General features: G+C 39.8%; 1 protein-coding gene across 1 annotated transcript; it reads left to right on the top strand.

The window, feature by feature from the left end:
• The first annotated feature begins 1,108 nt into the window (after positions 1-1,108).
• LOC141109999 (protein RoBo-1-like) lies at positions 1,109-11,485 on the top strand. The gene is made up of 5 exons (XM_073601248.1): positions 1,109-1,271; positions 3,621-3,737; positions 5,360-5,506; positions 7,812-7,961; positions 10,313-11,485. The coding sequence occupies exons 1-5, from the start codon at positions 1,220-1,222 to the stop codon at positions 10,504-10,506; spliced, it is 660 nt and encodes a 219-aa protein (XP_073457349.1). The 5' UTR covers positions 1,109-1,219; the 3' UTR covers positions 10,507-11,485.
• Positions 11,486-21,579: the final 10,094 nt, after the last annotated feature.

The following is a 21,579-nucleotide window of genomic DNA, read 5'->3' as shown; positions in this document are numbered from 1 at the left end:
TGCTTTGTAGAGCCACCTTTTGCGGCTATCACAGCTCCAAGTCGCTTTAGATAAGTCTCTATGAGCTTGCCACATCTTACCACTGGGATTTTTGCCCATTCCTCCCTGCAAAACTGCTCCAGCTCCTTCAAGTTGGATGGTTTGCGTTTGTGAACAGCAACCTTTAAGTCTGACCACAGATTTTTCTATTGGATTGAGGTCTGGGCTTTGACTAGGCTATTCCAACACATTTACATGTTTCCCCTTATACCTCTCAAGTGTTGCTTTAGCAGTGTGTTTGGGGTCATTGTCCTGCTGGAAGGTGAACCTCCATCCTAGCCTCAAATCACACACAGAGTGGTACAGGTTTTGCTCAAGAATATCCCTGTATTTAGCACCATCCATCTTTCCCTCAACTCTGACCAGTTTCCCAGTCCCGACTGCTGAAAAACATCCCCACAGCATGATGCTGCCACCACCATGTTTCACTGTGGGGATGGTGATCTTTGGGTGATGTGATGTGTTGGGTTTGTGCCACACATAGCGTCTTCTTTGATTGCCAAAAAGTTCAATTTCAGTCTCATCAGACCAGAGCACCTTCCTCCATCTGCAGGGGATCAAATAATTATTTCCCCCACTGTAAGTTTTGACATTTTTTTGTGGATACTTATTTTGGTGTAATCACATACAATATCACATGCACATTTGATATCGATTTAATGACATATTTTATATTATTGAAATTTTGGAAATACTTGTTTTATATGTGTTTTAGGTCAATTTTAACACATATTTTTATTTTTTTTTTAGTTGACCATAGTTTTATAAGCGCTGCACTGAATATAATAGTATGATTAATTGTCTATTGGTGCCTGTAAATCGCAAATGAAATGGACAAAAAGTATTCAGTTTCACTCTTAGGGCTAACCAAATGTGTACTTCATTGGGAGTTGATCTATTGCTGGATTCAGATTGTTGAGCTTGATCCAAAGTCAATGTAAATATTATTTTTAAACATTTACATTCGCAAATTGCTGTTCTGCAATGATCATTATAAATTATTTTTATTATAAAACAAACAACACCACAAAAGTAAATAATGATTTAATAATACATTAATTTAATAAATACAGCCTATTGACCATTAAAATCAAATATATTGCAGCATTTAAGGAGGAATTCAATCATGTGAGAAGCATCAGAAGATCGCTAACATCCAAGACATTTAGAAGCTAAAAAAATGAAGACCATTGGCATTGTCCTGTTACTTCTCTTCTTTGGTCTTTCTACAGGTAAGAAAATAATGCAATTATAAAATACAAGCCTTCATTACTTGAGTTATTATTGTTTTAAGAGAAATTACAACAAAGGTAAATATAACCATTGATTTTACACCAATGCATACAGAGGCTTACATAGTAGACATGGCATTAAAAGCTGTTAAGTAGCTGGTGAAAGAGAAAGAACATTTAAAAAAAATAAATGTTTATTAAGATAATGTTGCAGAACATGGAGGAAAGTTACACATTCTATGACAAGTACATAATGACCAAATTAACAATGTTGGTTATATTGAAGATTCTTACTGATCATCTCGAGGATCTTAACATTAGGAAACGTTGTAGCGTAGTAAGAGTAAAGAGAAGAAAGAAAGAAAGAAAGAAAGAAAGAAAGAAAGAAAGAAAGAAAGAAAGAAAGAAAGAAAGAAAGGAAGGAAGGAAGGAAGGAAGGAAGGAAGGAAGGAAGGAAGGAAGAAAGAAAGAAAGAAAGAAAGAAAGAAAGAAAGAAAGAAAGAAAGAAAGAAAGAAAGAAAGAAAGAAAGAAAGAAAGAAAGAAAGAAAGAAAGAAAGAAAGAAAGAAAGAAAGAAAGAAAGAAAGAAAGAAAGAAAGAAAGAAAGAAAGAAGAGATCCCATGTATCTAGGGGTAACCAATGCAAACAATGAAGTGTTCTGGTAACAGACCATTAGTGATATTATTGTACGTACATAAATATATATACATACATAGCGCCCGCAGCAGCACGCTGTAAAATTAAATGCATCAATACAAACTCTATTCTGAGCACATAATCTCCGCATAGCGAGAGGTATTCTTGAAAACCAACCAGCATGCCCATATTTTAGTGAAAGAGGATTGTGCATTACGGCTGTCAAAGGTGAGATCTTCCATTAAAAATCAAAAAACAAAAAAGCATCGCTCTATGGGTAGGAGACAAAAATATATTTATATGAACCATGGGCTAAATTCAAAGTTAGTTTATTGCACTGTAGACAATTGACCAGCAACTACAAGGGAAAGGTGTTAGTGCTGGTACAGATAGAGCGCTGCTTTTTTGTTTCTTGATTCTCATTTCCCATTTCTCCAGTGGCTGGCAGATGCACTGGGTATTAGTTTTATCCACGTATATCCACATATGACTGACGATTTCTAGCGCTTCAGGAACCATCATTTTATTGAGGGAATTTGCTGATCAAGAACTTAGCAGAGTTTAGTAGGTGGGGAGGATAGATTGTTTGTAAGTCTTGATGGTTTCTTGAGAACAACGAAAAAGTGTGACCCAGGGGGTCATCAGAAATTGGAACACCAGAGATTAGATGGTTAAAAGATTTCACATTTGCCCAAAAGGGTTTTTAGATATGACATGACCACCAAACTTGGGCATGGTTGGCCTCCAAGCCACAGCCCCATCAACAGGTAAGGTGGTAGTCCGGTAGTAGATGGTGTAACCTAACAGAAGTATAGTGACAACTGGTCAGCAATTTAAAGTTCATCTCTGCAATTTTGGAGGATAAGAAGTACACATGAGGTATTTGGAGAATTCTGTACCGTGAGGATCCTGAAGAGTGTGGTGAAGTTTTTGTTCCCATGCTGATGAGAATGAAAATTTACATAAAATGACTATGAAGTATGTGTGTAGAGAGCTCCAAAAACCAAAGACAGCAGATTATTGAGATCTCAGTTGACATAGTCTTCATGACAATCTGATGTGCTGATAGTTTCTGGGACCTCTCCAGTTAGACCAAATTTTTAAATGTTTTTTTGGAACAACTCCTAGATTTAAAAATAAATCCATATGTAAGTATCATATGATTAACCAGTCCTTTCTGTTCACTGTTAGTGGAGATAGGGGGCATAGGTTAGGTTAGGTTTAGGTTTTGTATAGAGTATGAAAGTGTTAAAACCCCTATTAAGTTTTTTTTTATGTAATTTTTTTGGTGTCTATATCTTGCTGGTACAGTTGTAATCAGAACACTTGTCCCTACTAATACCAAATATGAATTGTTTACTCCCACTGATACCAGCACAATTTCTACTCCCAATGACCACTGTCCGACCCACCTAAAGTCTGAGGGACAGTAAACTGGCCCATTTTTTAGAAAGTTTGGAGTCCCATGATATAGATGCTTTAGGGTTTATGCATATATATATATATATATATATATATATATATATATATATATATATATATATATATATATACATATATATAGCAAATTGCCTGTTGGAAGTTGTACAGCCATTGGCAGAATAAGTAACATTTTGCTATATACAGTAGATAGGACAACGCTTGGATTTACCTGGCTGATTAGAAGACGTTATAATTAATATTGGTATTATTATTATATATTTTTTTTTCTAGTTGAAAATCTTGAATGTTATGAGGGCCATTGTCGTAATTCTGAGTATTGCAAAGGTGAAGTAACTGAATGCCCAGAAGGCAGCTCTTGTATGACCATCTCTGAAAAATCTGGATTCAGTAAGTCTTCAATCTCTCTATAGGTGTAGATAAATGCATTTTTTTCAGGATGTAAAAACTTATTAAAACACCTGCAAATAACTTCAGTAAGCAATAATAACATTTATTATCAATTTAGTCTTCTAAAAAATAATTTAGTAAAAATGATAACACAAACAGATATATAAATACCAGTAAAGTTATACTCAAAAATTTCAATCTATTGATCCCCATTTATCTTGGCAGTGAAATCGATTCTGTCAAAATACTGGAAAAAAAAACGCTATTAGATCAAATTACTGTATACCTGAATGGTTACCTGAATTAACTAATTTTTTAAAGTATTAAAAACAAAGACTAAAGAAAAACATGTAACTTAAAAAAAAAAAAAAAAACTTAAAAATATGGAAACAAAATATGCAAAATAAATAAATAATAATTTAAATAAATAAATAGATACATACATCAAATAAAACCTGATAAACTATCATGACTATTTCAAGAATATTATGATTGATGATAAGACCAGAATGAATCCTTCTTAAAAAAAATATTTTTGTTACTAGGCATTTCAGCTCATGGTACTTCTCCTTTCATACCTTTTACATCTCTTTCTTCCTTAATCCCCCTTCTTTTATAACATGTAAATTGTTTTCTAAATGTTAATAATGTCAATGTAATTTTCTTTCTTTGTTAATTGCATAAATAGCCTTACAATAAAAATTTTAATGTATAAAAAAAAAAAAAAAAAAAAAAAAAAACCCTTTGCTGTTAATCAATCAGCTCCATGCATTAGTCTGGAATTTCCTTTATGTACAAATAGTTTTTTGGTCTCTGATACCAGAAGATGACAGCAGTAGCAAGAAAATATGGTATCAATATCCCATTATAGACTGATGTCAATGGTCATCTTCTGTTCATGGAAAACCAGTCTAGATGAGAGGAGATCATGCAACATGTTAAACCAGTTTGATTTAAGCTGGTCATATAGTATACAATCTTCTTAGTAAATTTCCTTTGGATTTACCCTCAACTATGTAGTGCAAGAGCCTGCCTGACTGCATACAAATTAAAAGTGTTTAGGTTTGACCTCATATTATATGTTTTTTTTTTTAAATCTAAAGGAAAATTGTACAAAGAAACTGTATAACGTATGGCCAGCCTCACAATCAGCATAATAAAATAGTACCAGAATTCCATTAACAATATGGTAACCAACCAAAAAAATATTATCTGTGCTCGGTGTAAAAAGTTTGTAAATAAAACACTGTATACCGACAGCTGCAGCAAATATCGTAACCAAACCTTGTTCTTCTATCTGGGAAATATATAGCTTATTACTCATCAAAAGTACAAATTTTATTTTGTTATTTCTCTCTTATATAAAGACTTTAGAATGATGTTTCTGGTACTTTTTTTTATTCAGTGCTACAAAATAAAAATAGGCATCTTTAACAAGTGTAAAAAAAAGGAGGGGGGTTAATAAAAACTGATAAGGGGCAACTAAAAATAATTCATATTAAATGATGTTTTAATGAATACAAATTTGCAATATTTTCCTTTTTTTGTATCTGCCTAGAGTTTGGTTTTGAGCCGTACAATGTTAGAAATGTGTTGATATTTAAAATCATTTTTGTTTGCAGATCATACTTACTACTCCATGAAGAAGCGCTGCTCTATGAATCTGGAATGCAATTCTAGCATGTATGCCTATGTTAATGCGGACGTTTACTATGATCTCACATATAATTGCTGTGATAACAATCTATGTAACAATGGGACTAATATAAGTGAGTAAAATGTATGTGTGGATGTGCGTGTTTTTTGTTTGTTTTCAAATTTAAAACCAGTGTAATTAAATTCAGCGCTGACTAATTAAATGGACGTATCAAGATAAATGCAAGCAGGCACTAAGGTCAATTCAAAAAAATACCTCAAAAGCATATAAGTATATAAAGAGTGCTGCGCAAATAAATGTCCTTAAACAAACATACAAAGGGTAAAAGTATAATGGCAGGATAGGAGGACAGGAACCACCGGTGACAGTATAGATATCTGGATGGTGACTTTTTCCCTCCACCGTTCTTAGATGGCCCCTCACCTCAGATATTCGACCTGAAACAGGTCACACCGCTTGTATGATTGGATGGATCAATCTGTATAATTAGTAATTACTCCTTCACCTCCTTCAACTCCCAGTAAGAATTCCTGTCCTCCTATCCTGCCATTATACTTTTACCCTTTGTATGTTTGTTTAAGGACATTTGTTTTCAAATTTGTCATAATTAAAATGATTGAAATGCATTTTGCATCATAGAGAGAAGTGAATGGGTTCGCAATTGAATTGGTGAATTTTGAATTTTCTAAATGTTTGTATGCTTAGCCAGCAAATATAATACAATTCCTAACTCATAATTGCTTGAATTACCTAAAGTGGACAAAAAAACAAAAAAAAAAAGTCTATACTGTAGATCTAGAACTGTTATAGGGAACATCTAGAAATGTCTAACCACAATTAACTTTTCAAATTAAAAGTGTAAGTCCACCCTAAAATTAAAATCCCTGCATCTACAGACATGAACATTCTAATGCCGTGTACACACAATCGGACCTTCCGACAACAAAATCCATGGATTTTTTCCAACAGATGTTGGCTCAAACTTGTCTTGCATACACACGGTCACACAAATCTTGTCGTAAATTCCGAATGTCAAGAACGCGGTGACGTACAACACATATGACGAGCCGAGAAAAATTAAGTTCAATAGCCAGTGCGGCTCTTCTGCTTGATTCCGAGCATGCGTGGACTTTTGTGCGTTGGAATTGTGTACACACGATCGGAATTTACGACAATGGATTTTGTTGTCGGAAAATTTGAGATCCAGATCTCAAATTTTGTGTGACGGAAATTCCAATGGAAAATGTCTAGTGGAGCCTACACAGGGTCGGAATTTCCGACAACAAGCTCCCATCGAACATTTTCCGTCGGAAAATCCAGCCATGTGTACGGGGCATAACACTAACCTATCTAGCCTTGTAAAGAAGAAATCAGTATACATACCTTTTCTAAAGCGGATCTGACCCGATCTCCAGTGGCAGAAGCTCTGCAGAGGACACAGCCGATGGTTGTGGAATGAATTGGAAGTGACCTCACCCATAGACTTACTATGGGGCTTCTATTGTCAGACGTGTCCTCTGCACCCTCCACAGAGAAGCTGCGGCTAACAGCTCAGTGTGGGATCGGGTAGGATTGACTTCAGAAAAGGCATGTACAGTAGCTCACAAAAGTGAGTACACCCCTCACATTTGTGTAAATATTTTATTATATTTTTTCATGTGACAACACTGAAGAAATGACACTTTGCTACAATGTAAAGTAGTGAGTGTACAGCTTGTATAACAGTGTAAATTTGCTGTCCCCTCCAAATAACTCAACACACAGCCATTAATGTCTAAACCGCTGGCAACAAAAGTGAGTACACCCCTAAGTGAAAATGTCCAAATTGGGCCCAAAGTTTCAATATTTTGTGTGGCCACCATTATTTTCCAGCACTGTCTTAACCCTCTTGGGCATGGAGTTCACCAGAGCTTCACAGGTTGCCACTGGAGTCCTATTCCACTCCTTCATGACGACATTGAGGACATTGATGACTTCCATCCATTCACTGGGAAATACTTTTCATGCACTTTGTCTGATTCAAGTATTATTTGCAATAACAAGAAACAAGAACCAAATGGTACACTATCTTCACATTGTACATAGAGAATTTAAAACTTGTGTAAATAGTTTGTTTTTGCTTTTCTTGACAAAAATGTTTTTATAATTTTTCTGTAAACTATAATCTAAAGATGGACAATGGCAGACATGTATGCAGTCCAGCTTTGATGGCTCCTTCCATAAGTAGTGAAGATGTGAGTGTAGCTACCCTAGGACCAGAAGTATGTTATTCTCAGAATTACTAGATAAATATAAAAGGAAAAAAGCCTAAAAAAAGAAAACTAATGTGACCTACACATCTTAAGACTGCAGTATATTACATGTTTGTATATGGTTTTAGATATGCTTTAATAATTTTTTAACTCTTTGTTATATAGTGACAAATATAACCTATGAATTCAATGGGCCTGAATGTCCAGCTTGTGTTTCATATGACACCCTAGAGCTATGCAAGCCTGTTACAAATACGGTCTGCAGAAGCAAGACTGACTTATGCTCCTATTTAGTTGGAATGCTTGAAAAACCAGGTAGGTTTCTTTCCTTTATGCTGTATGGCTTTTGTTCCCTTCATTAGTTTTAAGTAAAAGTATATTAACCCCTTTACCTCCCTTATTCTGCAAATAAATCCCCTCATCTCTACCTTCCAATTTTATGTGGCATTGCTGGTGGTGAAACTTGTGCCAAGTTGAAATATTGGTCTGTGGTGAAATAACTGTTTAACCACTTTTATTTCCTTCTATCCTAATTAACCAGTAGCCGACCAGCCGCCGTCGTTATTCTGCAGCAGGTTGGCTCTCCTAGGCAAATCACCATAGCTGTACGTTGGCAGCTTTAAGACCACTAGGGGGCGCGCGCGTGCCGCAGTGCGACGATATTGCCAATGTGCGTGCCCGGCACCCGCGATCCCTCCTGAGAGAGACAGAATGGAGATCTGTCAATGTAAACAGACAGATCCCCCATTCTGTCAGGGGAGAGGAGACAGATCTGCGGTTCATACTGGTTATGAACAGCGATATGTCTCCTCCTCCAGGCAGTCCCATTAGAAACACTCCCTAGGATACACATTTAACCCCTTGATCACTCCCCATTGTTAACCCCTTCCCTGCCAGTGACAGTCACACAGTAATCAGTGGCTATTTTTAGCTTTGATCACTGTATAAATGTTAACGATCTCAAAAAAGTGTCAAAAGTGTTCGATCTGTTTGCCACAATGTTGTAGTCCCACTAAAAATTGCAGATCACCACAATTACTACCGTAGTAAAAAAAAAATTAATAATAAAAATTCCATAAATCTATCCCAATTTTGCTTATTGCGATTTTTTTTAACAAAAATATGTAGAAGAATACATATCGGCCTAAACTGAGGAAGAAATTAGTTTTTTTTATATTTGAGGGATATTTATTATAGCAAAAAGAAAAAAATTTTGCTTTTTTTTGTAAATTGATGGCTTTTTTTGTTTATAGCGCAAAAAATAAAAAACGCAGAGGTGATCAAATACCACCAAAAGAAAGCTCTATATGTGGGGAAAAAAAGACGTAAATTTTGTTTTGGTACACCATCGCACGACCACGCAATTATCTGTTAAAGCGATGCAGTGCCGTATCGCAAAAAATGGCTTCTTCAGTAAAGGGGCGGAAGTGGTTAATCCGCCTTATGTTTATATATATATAGCATTAAGGTGAAAAACCCTGAAAAAAAAAAACCCTTTTACTACTTCCCACCCGTAGGACATCCTCTGGTTTCAGTAGTTATACTGGGATGATGCCTGGACCTACAGGCATCATCCCAGTATTGATCTTTTCAGCCAGTGATTCCCTTTAATGCAGAAGTGATCCAAGTGGCTAATTGACCACTTAATTACTTCGGCAGGTCACGGAAGGGGGTGCCACCCCCCTCCAGTGGCCACGGCCACCTTTCCCAGGCTCTACCATCCCATTGTGGAGCCTGGGAGCGATGCAGCCGGTGGCAATGGCTGCCCTGAACAAAGTGAGAGGAACTGATGTCATTCCCCTGGAAACTGGGAGGAACGAGTAGTTTGTCACTTCCAGTTCCAACTCAGCAGCCATGAAAGCAGTCAATCAGACCGATCGGATGCATGGGAGGACACAGGAGGTCTAATAGACCCCAGATCTCTCCATAAAGAGGACCTGTCATGGCCCATGCTGTCACAAGGGATGTGTAAGGGGATGTGTAAAAAAAAAAAATTTAGAAAATAATAAAAAAAATAAAAAATGTAATGTGCCCCCATCCCACCATGCTTACATGCAAAAATCTAATGGATACGTTTCTCCCGCACCCATATATAAATGGTGATTGAACCACACATGTGAGGTATTGTCACCAACATCAGAGCGAAAACAATAATTCTAGCACCAGACCTCCTCTGTAACTCTCCACTGGTAACCTGTAAAGGTGTTTAAAGCATTGGCTATGGAGAATTTTAAGCACCATAGTTTGTTGCCACTCCTTGGGCAGACACAATTTTAAAGCGTGACATGTTAGGTATCTTTTTACTCAGCATACCATCTTCTCTCACATTATAGAAAAGAATTGGGCTAACTTTAGTGTTTTTTTTTTCGTGAAAGTGTCTTTTTTCCCAAAAAAATTGCATTTGAAAAACCACTGCACACAAATACCATGTGACATAAAAAATTGCAACAACCACCATTTTATTCTAAAGGGCCTCTGGTTTGTTATAAAAAAAATGGCCTCAGCTAAAAAAAAAAATATATATATATATAATGTTTGGGGGTTCTAAGTAACTTTTTAGCAAAAAAGGCAAATTTTTACATGTAGGAGCAAAGTGGTTAAAAGGCCAAATGTTGATGTTTGACTGGACATTCATCCTGTTAATGCTGATTACTTTGTCCTTACAGATGGAGTTGAAACCAAATTTTCAGTCCAGGGATGCATGTCGAATCGGAGTTGTAACAACGACCACAGCCAAGTGGTTGGATACAACATGAAGTCGATTTCAAAGTATAAGTGCTGGTTACCAAAACCCAAGCATCAGCCTAAGCGTAAAAAAAAAAAAATTAGAGGAATAATGGGATATGGTACAGGAAATTGACATCAACTCACATAATATAATAATTTATAATAAAAGTAGGACCCTATCCATTCAGCTAAGTTTTACCAGGCTCCCCTTTTATGAAACCTGTTCTTCAGCTTCCTCTGTTTTTTTCCATGTTGACCTTGTATAAGCGTCACTACAATAGTAAAGGTCTATCTTTCAATAAGTTTATCTACACATACTGTAGATCTTTGAAGTCCCCAATATATGAAATATGCAATGACAGCAGCACTTTGCAATGCATTACATTCTATAACCTTACAGAATGTTGGCATATCCCTTTTTAACCAATTAAAGTCATCTGTATGCATATACACTATATTACCAAAAGGATTGGGATGCCTGCCTTTACACGCACATGAACTTTAATGGCATCCCAGTCTTAGTCCGTAGGGTTCAATAATGAGTTGTCCCACCCTTTGCAGCTATAACAGCTTCAACTCTTCTGGGATGGCTGTCCACAAGGTTTAGGAGTGTGTCTATGGGAATGTTTGACCATTCTTCCAGAAGTGCATTTATCAGGTCAGGCACTGATGTTGGACGAGAAGGCCTGGCTCACAGTCTTTCTAATTCATCCCAGAGGTGTTCTATCGGGTTGAGGTCAGGACTCAAGTTCCTCCACCCCAAACTCACTCATCCATGTCTTAATGGACCTTTCGTTGTGCACTGGTCCAAATCATTTGGTGGTGTTGGGATTATGGTGTGGGGTTGTTTTTCAGGGGTTGGACTTAGCCTCTTAGTTCCAGTGAAGGGAACTCCTAAGGCATCAGCATACCAAGACATTTTGGACAATTTCATGCCCCCATCTTTGTGGGAACAGTTTGGGGATGGCCCCTTCCTGTTCCAACATGGCTGCACACCAGTGCACAAACAAGGTCCACAAGGTATACAATGGATTATGAAAAATGAAAGCCCAATATAACTTTCAGTTTCAGTTAGCTACTGGTAAACTTTAAGACCTTTGATGTGTCGATCTTTCATGAAAAAACTTGGATACTTGCATACACACGGTCACACAAAAGTTCTCTGAACTTTCGACCGTCAAGAACGCGGTGACGTACAACACTACAACGAGCCGAGAAAATTAAGTTCAATGCTTCCGAGCATGCGTCGAATTGTTTCCGAGCATGCAAAGGAATTTTGCGTGTTGGAATTGGTACAGACGATCAAATTTTCGGGTAGGAACTTTTTCCAACCGTAAAATTGAGGACCTGCTCTCAATTTTTTGCTGATGGGAATTCCGCCAGCAAAAGTCCAATGGAGCATACACATGGTTTTCCGACCAAAAGCTCTCATCGGTCTTTTGCTGGCCGAATTTCCGATCGTGTGTACGCGGCATAAGAGAGAAATGCCACTGTCATTAGTAACCCCTTTGTAGTAACTGGCCCTTATGAGTAGCAGCAGCCCATAAAGCTGAAGTGACCCTGTGTATTAGAGATCAGTCATGATACCTTAAATATGTTAAAATGGAAGAGAAGTCACCACAACAACTCACCAGTTAAATGTTGCTCGCTCTTTGCTCTTATCCTCCCTGTAAATTGTACATTTTCTAGCATAGCTTCTGGAATACTGTTTTTTCACACCTGGAAACTTGACAATACAGAGGTAAAGCTGTGACAATCCTGGCAATGCATGGGCCACAAATAGACAATCGTATAGGATATGTAGGTAACAGTTCAACTGTTTCAATATGTGGATCATGTGCTGAAAAATGTATACTCATAGAAGGTACCTACATCCCAAAATTACTGTGTAGAAGGGATTATAGTTGAGGCAATGTGGACATGTTTCATGGTACCACCATAGACATTACAACATATAAACATTTAGAACCAATATACTTTATTACAAGGGGTATATAAAATACAGACAGTACAAATATCATGCCCAAAATATCACACTGATAACTCCCTCAAAATCAAACTAGTGTTACATAAAATGGTACTAGTAAGCACCATAGATCAGATGATACAATCTTAGACATATTTATCCAGTTATTCTCAACATGTTTCGTGGTTCTTCTGCTTCTTCAGGAGTATTCGAGAGAGTATGTTATCTGTAGGAAAAAATAGGTACAGTACAGCATACAGTGTAGTACATACATAACAATATCTTGTAAAACCAACAAATTATTACTGAAAGTTAGGGAAATCTTACTACCAATGGAGAAGGTTCTTTTTTTTTTCAGAGATGGGTAAGAAAAATTGTGAGAGGTCTGGGGGATAGGACATGTCGAGAGCAACTTCAGGAGCTTAATATGTACATTCTGGAAGATTGAAAGGAAAGGGGAGAATAAGGTTCAGGAAGGCAATTTTTTCAATATGAAACCAAAATCAAGAAGAACACAGGGAAGGACATGACCTCAAACTGACTGGCGGAAATTTCAAAACGAATTCTAGAAAGTATTATTTTACTGAAAGGGTAGTTGATACTTGGAATACACTTCCAGCAGAGGTAGTGAGACAATCAACAGTAAAAGGCTTCAAACATGCTTGGGACAAACATAGATCTATACTCGAAAATAAACGAAAGAAAAAAAAAAACAAAAAAAATATGGCCACAACTGATGGACTACACAGTCTTTTTCTGTTGTCACTTTTCTATGTTTCTAGGGTTAGCTTACCCAGTGAGCTCAAAAAGGACCAGCACACACGGGATAGCAGCAGAGCCAGATCCCCCTGCCGTGGGTATGGGAGCAATATACAGAAAAAATGGATGCCTGTGTAATAAGGTAGAAATGTAAAGACAATACGTCAATATTTAAAGCAAACTTTCAGTCATTTTTTTAACTTTCCATCTATTAAATCTTCTAGCCTTGTTGTTTTAACTTTGGACAGTAAAACATTTTTTTTTCTGCCGGTAAATACCTTATACAGCCCACTTCCTATTTCTTGCCCAGTCATTAGCTTAGGCCTATGACATCATGCACAGCTCTCTCTCTCACTCTCATGAGAGTTTGCCAGGAAGGGAGGGGGATGAGTCTTAAGTGGGCTAATGAGAGCTGCAGAGCTGGAGGTGTGTCTGTGTAAATCCAGGAAGTGAACAGGCAACAACTTTAGCTGCCCAAAGTTAAAATGGATGCAGCCAGACTTAATGAAGGGAGATTTCTGCAGCATATTTGGCAAGTACAGAATCACAGTATATATAAAATAATATGCAAAGTGGTTGGAGGGAAGCTTCAGAATGGCAAGGATGTTTTTATTACAAATTATGTTAGCAAACTGCAGTAGTGCCACCAGATATATATACTGCATCCAGAAAGTATTCACAGCACTTCACTTTTTCCACTTTTGTTATTTTACAGTCTTATACCAAAATGGATAAAATTCATTATTTTCCTCAAAATTCTATTAACAATAGATCATAATGACAATGTGAAAGAAGTTTGTTTGAAATCTTTGCAAATTTATTAAAAATACAAAATGAAAAAAATCCCATTTACACAAGTATTCAAAGCCTTTGCTCAATACTTTGCTCAACATACTCAATACTGAGTATGATGCTACAAGCTTGGCACACCTATTTTTGGGCAATTTCTCCCATTCTACTTTGCAGGACCCCTCAAGCACCATCAGGTTGGATGGGGAGCGTCTGTGCTTAGCCATTTTCAGATCTCTCCAGAGATGTCCAATGGGGTTCAAGTCTGGGCTCTGGCTTGGCCACTCAAGGACATTAACAGAGTTGTCCCGTAGCCACTCCTTTGTTATCTTGGCTGTGTGCTTAGGGTCGTTGTCCTGTTGGAAGATGTACATTTGCCCCCGTCTGAGGTCCAGAGCGCTCTGGGGTAGGTTTTCATCAAGTATGTCTCTGTACATTGCTGCATTCATCTTTCCTTTGATCCTGACTAGTCTTCCAGTTCCTGCCACTGAAAAACATCCCCACACCATGATACTGCCACCACCATGCTTCACTGTAGTGATGGTATTGGCCAGGTGATGAGCGGGGGCCTGGTTTCCTCCAGACATGATGCTTGCCATTCAGGCCAAAGAGTTCAATCTTTGTTTCATCAGACCAGAGAATTTTGTTTCTCATGATCTGAGAGTCCTTCAGGTGCCTTTTGGCAAACTCCAGGTGGACTGTCATGTGCCTTTTAAGGAGGAATGTCTTCTGTCTGGCCACTCTACCATAATGGTGGAGTACTGTAGAGATAGTTGGTCTTCTGGAAGGTTCTACTCTCTCTCCACAGAGAAACGCTGGAGCTCTCTCAGAGTGACCATCGGATTCTTGGCCACCTCCCTGACTAAGGCCCTTCTCCCCCGATCACTCATTTTGGCCGGGCGGCCCCGCTCTAAGTAGAGTCCTGGTGGTTCCAAACTTCTTCCATTTACAGATGATGGAGGCCACTGTGTTCATTGGGACCTTCAATGCAGCAGACATTTTTCTTTACCTATCCCCAGCCCTGTGCATTCATATAATCCTGTCTCAGAGGTCTACAGACAATTCCTTGGACTTCATGGGTTGGTTTGTGCTCAGACATGCACTGTTAACTGTGGGGGCTCATATAGACAGGTGTGTGCCTTTCAACTGAATTTACCACAGGTGGACTCCAATCAAGTTGTAGGAACATCTCAGGGATGATCAGAGATAACAGGATGCACCTAAGCTCAATTTTGAGTATCATGGCAAAGGCTGTGAATATTTATGTACATGTGATTTTTTTCATTATGTATTTATTAAACGATTTTCTGGAAAAACCAAGGTGGGCGATGGGTAGGGCTGACTAGATAAACAGCATACATAGTCTGTTATAAACATCACAGAATAAGGAACTACAAAAATTAAAGCACAAACATAGGGAGATATGTCAAGACTATTTAAAAGATGCACCTAGGCATCAATACCCAGTCCACAGAAGGTCACATGGAACTCATCTCAAATGGTATCATTTATGATATACTCAGCAGCCACAATTGCTCAACTGTGTGATAACAGTAGACCTGTATACTTCACTGTATAGCCAGAAGACCATAAAGCATAGACAGGTGAAAACAAACTCTCCTAAAAAATGGAAATCAAGATGCACAATATGGATTTGTATCTTCCAACTGCCAGCTAACCACAAACATCACATGGAAATTAGCACTCAGAAAGTAAAAGGGGGTGGGGGGGTGGGGCAAACATATGAGAAAGCCATCTAATACCTGAACTATATCAAGGCATATGCCCACATGTATATGCAATGCACACACATCCATGCAGATCAAAAAAAATTTAAACAGCCTACAGTATCCACTACGGGCTCATAAAAAAGGCTTATATGTATTCATCTCATTGATACCAGGAGGGAATGTGTCTCCAAAGTGTCTCCCTTTGTAAAATTCACTTATCCCAATTCCCTCCCCTCAGATCCAGTGGAATCACCCCCAGAACAAAGATGGAGACCATTGTGGGACCATCAAGTTATCATAATTGTGATGAAGGCCAATATGTCTTGTGACCAGGGTTACAATTTTACCATTTTCAGAATGATAAATATGGTCTCCAATTCTCTTTGCAAACTGTTGAATAGTTTTACCTATGTATAATGCTTTACAACAGCAGAACATCAGATAAATCACACCTTGTGTCATGCATTCTGCAAAGGCTCGAGATTTGTGCCATTGCCCATTTGGTAAACAAATGCCAGAACCTTAAATTACCCAAGGACAGCATTGGCACCCCCCAACATACCGGTAAGGGCCGCGTGGTGCAGTGTTATTGGCCATCTAAATACCAATTCTAGAGAGGACCGCACCTATTTAGATTCATTTAAAAGATGCCAATGTTTTAGAAATGATGGAGAGCAATAATTGTTCATGCGCTGAAAATCATGTGATGAACTTCACAGTTCCAGTACCTCTTTTGGGAGTAGTGCCATATAATAAAGATGTTCTCAAATGGGCTTTAGCTTTGTTATAGGATTTTCTAAACAGGGTCTGTGGTTACCCTCAAGCACATAACCGTTGCTGTAGGAGATCCGTGTGCTCTTTAAAATCAATATCAGATGAACATTTCCTGCGTAATTTCACTTTTGATTACGGGAGCAGTATGCAAGCTAGAGGCATACAAAAGTGTGTTACTTTCACTTGGCTTGCGAGACAGATTTGTGTCTAAATAGCCCTCGGGTCCAATGGTGATCTCAAGGTCCAAGAAAGATATTTTTATGTTGCTATGTTGATTGTGTCACTAAGTTGATTCCTCTTGTTCCATGATAAAGGACATCAATCACCCAGATGCCCCGCTTGTGTGGGATACTAGAGTATAAAGCCTCTACATCCACAGCAACGAGCAGAGCAGCTGGAGGAACATGAATCCCCTTAAAGCGGAGTTCCACCCTAAAGTGGAACTTCCGCTCATCGGATTCCTCCCCCCCTCCGGTGTCACAATTGGCACCTTTCAGGGGGGGAGGGGGGTGCAGATACCTGTATAATACAGGTATCTGCACCCACTTCCGGGTATAGCTAGCCGCAGCTAGCCGCAGACTCCCCGCCCACCCCCGTTGTGTTGTGGGAAATACACAGTTCCCACAACACAACGGGGACCAGTGTAAATGCGCAGCGTGACTCGCGCATGCACAGTAGGGAACCGGGCAGTGAAGCCGCAACGCTTCACTTCCCGATTCCCTCAGTGAGAATGGCGGCGGCAGCACCCGAGGATCGAGGGACGGTTTGGCCTTGGGTGCCGACATCGCTGGACCCCGGGACAAGTGAGTGTCCTTATTTTAAAGGTCAGCAGCTGCAGTATTTGCAGCTGCTGACATCTAAAAAAAAAATTTTAGCAAAACTCCGCTTTAACATGTTTTAACGGATCTGATGTATCACGTATGCAAGATGGAAGTCCTAACACATGGGGGGAGAAAGGAATCTACAAATCTGCTTGCATGTTCGGTTATTGAGCTAATACCAGATATTATTGTCCTACAGTGGGGACAGAAAGTATTCAGACCCCCTTACATTTTTCACTCTTTGTTATATTGCAGCCATTTGTTAAAATCATTTAAGTTCATTTTTTTCCTCATTAATGTACACACAGCACCCCATATTGACAGAAAAACACAGAATTGTTGACATTTTTGCAGATTTATTAAAGAAGAAAAACTGAAATATCACATGGTCCTAAGTATTCAGACCCTTTGCTGTGACACTCATATATTTAACTCAGGTGCTATCCATTTATTTTGATCATCCTTGAGATGGTTCTACACCTTCATTTGAGACCTGCTGTGTTTGATTATACTGATTGGACTTGATTTGGAAAGCCACACACCTGTCTGTATAAGACTTTACAGCTCACAGTGCATGTCAGAGCAAATGAGAATCATGAGGTCAAAGGAACTGCCTGAGGAGCTCAGAGACAGAATTGTGGCAAGGCACAGATCTGGCCAAGGTTACAAAAACAATTCTGCTGCACTTAAGGTTCCTAAGAGCACAGTGGCCTCCATAATCCTTAATTGGAAGATGTTTGGGACGACCAGAACCCTTCCTAGAGCTGGCCGTCCAGCCAAACTGAGCCTCGGGGGAGAAGAGCCTTGGTGAGAGAGGTAAAGAAGAACTCAAAGATCACTGTGGCTGAGCTCCAGAGATGCAGTCGGGAGATGGGAGAAAGTTGTCGGGGCTTTATGGCAGAGTGGCCCGATGGAAGCCTCTCCTCAGTGCAAGACACATGAAAGCCCGCATGGAGTTTGCTAAAAAAACACCTGAAGGACTCCAAGATGGTGCGAAATAAGATTTCTTGGTCTGATGAGACCAAGATAGAACTTTTTGGCCTTAATTCTAAGTGGTATGTGTGGAGAAAACCAGGCACTGCTCATCACCTGTCCAATACAGTCCCAACAGTGAAGCATGGTGGTGGCAGCATCATGCTGTGGGGGTGTTTTTCAGCTGCAGGGACAGGACGACTGGTTGCAATTGAAGGAAAAATTAATGCGGCCAAGTACAGGGATATCCTGGACGAAAACCTTCTCCGGAGTGCTCAGGACCTCAGACTGGGCCGAAGGTTTACCTTCCAACAAGACAATGACCCTAAGCACACAGCTAAAATAACGAAGGAGTGGCTTCACAACATGTGACTGTTCTTGAATGGCCGAGCCAGAGCCCTGACTTAAACCCAATTGAGCATCTCTGGAGAGTCCTAAAAATGGCTGTCCACCAACGTTTACCATCCAACCTGACAGAACTGAAAAGGATCTGCAAGGAGGAATGGCAGGTGTGAAAAACATGCTGCGTCTTTCCCAAAAAGACTCATGGCTGTATTAGATCAAAAGGGTGCTTCTACTAAATACTGAGCAAAGGGTCTGAATACTTAGGACCATGTGATATTTCAGTTTTTCTTTTTTAATAAATCTGCAAAAATGTCAACAATTCTGTGTTTTTTCTGTCAATATGGGGTGCTGTGTGTACATTAATGAGGAAAAAAATGAACTTAAATGATTTTAGCAAATGGCTGCAATATAACGAGTGAAAAATGTAAGGGGGTCTGAATACTTTCCGTCCCCACTGTACCTGGAGGGTATTTTTAAATTTTGTGCACTGTGGGCAAGGTATAGAACTTCGGCATCCATGGATATTTAATCACAAGATAGTCAAGCATATTTTTGTCTATAAACCCTTCAAGGAAGGCATTAACATGTGAAATTCATTGTCAAAAAATGGAATGGCTCCCGCTGCTGTCTCTGAGCCAATGAAGAGGCAGAAAGCAGGGACAGCAGCCGCTCTCATGCAGTGCGCTGGATCTGGCTCAGGTAAGTATTGGGGGGGCTGCAGGGGAGCTGCATACTAAAGATTTTTCACCTTCATGCAGCACCATTTTAAGTAATGGGGTATCTATAGGATGTCTATCCTACCGCAGTTTCACCCAAGCTTTCTTGAGCACTCTTCAGCATAGTATTTTCTTTTGAATGTGTCCCATGCAGGTAGCCACCTTCCAGGTCTAGTTCTTGCTTAATGGACCCTCCATCAAAGAAGCTTGGGGTCCTTAAGTCTCTGTTCCCCTGCTGGGGCCAGAAACAAATGAAGAGGCTTCCTAACTGTGGCATCCTCTTCAGACAGAAGCCCAAAGGGAGAGCAAGAGACCTTTCCTGGAAGGTCACTCCAAATATTTATCTATATCCCCCAGATCATTTGATCAAGCCCCTCAGTGAAAGCCTGAGGCAGATAAATATTCATAGCTCGTAGAGTGTTACTTCTCACACTAACTACTGAACAGCAGCAGGCAGAAATAATCAATGTCCTGAGCTAGAGCTATAACTGCAGCCAGATTGTACTCATACTTGGATAAGGATTCTATATGGATATTTACCAATTTATCTGGATCACAGGCTCTCTTTGTTTCATCTTGTCCACACAGTTGGCATGTAAGCTAGAGAAAGCTATATGAGAAAGTGTGGAAAACTGCAAATGCCCTAAACTAGAAAGAGATAAGGAAGAATATGATGTAAAAAGAGTCAATGAATGAGTTACTTTTATATACCACCTGCAAAGATCTCAGTTTACTTTGGTGATGGTAATTGACATGCAGCAGGTATATGGGCATTTACTTCATCCGCCCCTTTGGACTTATCCCTGGATGGCTTAGCACCTTTTTTTACATAAAGTAACCCCCTACTCAAGATGACGATGGATGTTGACGATACAGGCAGGCAAGAGACAGTTGGAGAAGCCAACAACAATAATCACAGCTGAAACAGACATCTGTATGCAGAGCCAGGACAAGGTCATCCTAGAGCAGTGGTTCCCAACCTCGGTTCTCAAGTACCCCCAACAGGCCATGTTTTGGGAATTTCTCTTAGGTAAAATAGCTGTCCAAAATACCAAGTCATTGACTCTGATTTAACTGCTTGCCGCCTGCCCCGCCGTCAAATGACGGCGGGGCGGTGTGGCTCTCGTTCCGGGAAGCCATCATATGATGGGGCCCCAGAATGGCTGCTCTCGCATGCCCGCGGCAGCGCGGCGATTACAGCCGTGCAGCGATCACAGTCGCGCCGTGTTGCTAGGACACGGCGCGACCCCGATCTCTGTAAAGAGCCACATCCGCGGCTCTTTAACCATGTGATCGGCTGTGTCCAATCACAGCTGGTCACATGTAAACAAGGAAGTGCCGGTAATCAGTGCTCCTCGCCTCACACTGACAGAGTGTGTGGCGAGGAGAGCCGATCAGTGACATCTCCTCACGGGGACATCTAGGAATGTAATCAGGGCACTGATTATCAGTGCCCTGATTACAATATTGCAAAATAAAGTCACAAATCAGTGCCCACCATTGCTTACCAATGCCAGCTATCAGTGCCCATGATTGGCAGCAATCAGTTCCCACCACTGCCCACAAGTGCCACAATCAGTGCGCATTAGCGATGTCAGTCAGTGCTGGCAATCAGTGCCGCTTATCAGTGCTGCCCATCAATGCCCATCATTGCTGTCAATGCCCATCAGTAATAACCATCAGTGCCACCCATCAATGCCCATCAGTGCCCATCAGTACTGCCTATCAATGCCGCCTATCAGTGCCCGCCAGTGCCGCCTATCAGTGCCCACCAGTGCCACCTATCCAGTGAAGGGAACTCTTAAGGCGTCAGAATACCAAGACATTTTGGACAATTTCATACTCCCAATTTTGTGGGAACAGTTTGGGGATGGCCCCTTCCTGTTCCAACATGACTGCGCACCAGTGCACAAAGCAAGGTCCATAAAGACATGTATGAGCGAGTTTGGGGTGGAGGAACTTGACTGGCCTGCTTGGAGTCCTGACCTCAACCCAATAGAACACCTTTGGGGTGAATTAGAGCGGAGACTGCGAGCCAGGCCTTCTCGTCCAACATCAGTGCCTGATCTTACAAATGTTCTTCTGGAACAATGGTCAAATATTCCCATAGACACACTCCTAAACCTTGTGGACAGCCTTCCCAGAAGAGTTGAAGCTGTTATAGCTGCAAAGGGTGAACCAAGTCAATATTGAATGCTACAGACTAAGACTGGGATGCCATTAAAGTTCATGTGCGTGTAACGGCAGGTGTCCCAATACTTTTGGTACTATAGTGTATTTTGAACTTTATTTTTACGTTTATAAACCAACAACACTTTTGTAATTTGGCATCTC

This window comes from Aquarana catesbeiana, linkage group LG10 (genome assembly GCF_042186555.1).
Source record: "Aquarana catesbeiana isolate 2022-GZ linkage group LG10, ASM4218655v1, whole genome shotgun sequence".
Lineage (NCBI taxonomy): Eukaryota > Metazoa > Chordata > Amphibia > Anura > Ranidae > Aquarana > Aquarana catesbeiana.
This window is presented reverse-complemented; position numbering and strand designations above follow the sequence as displayed.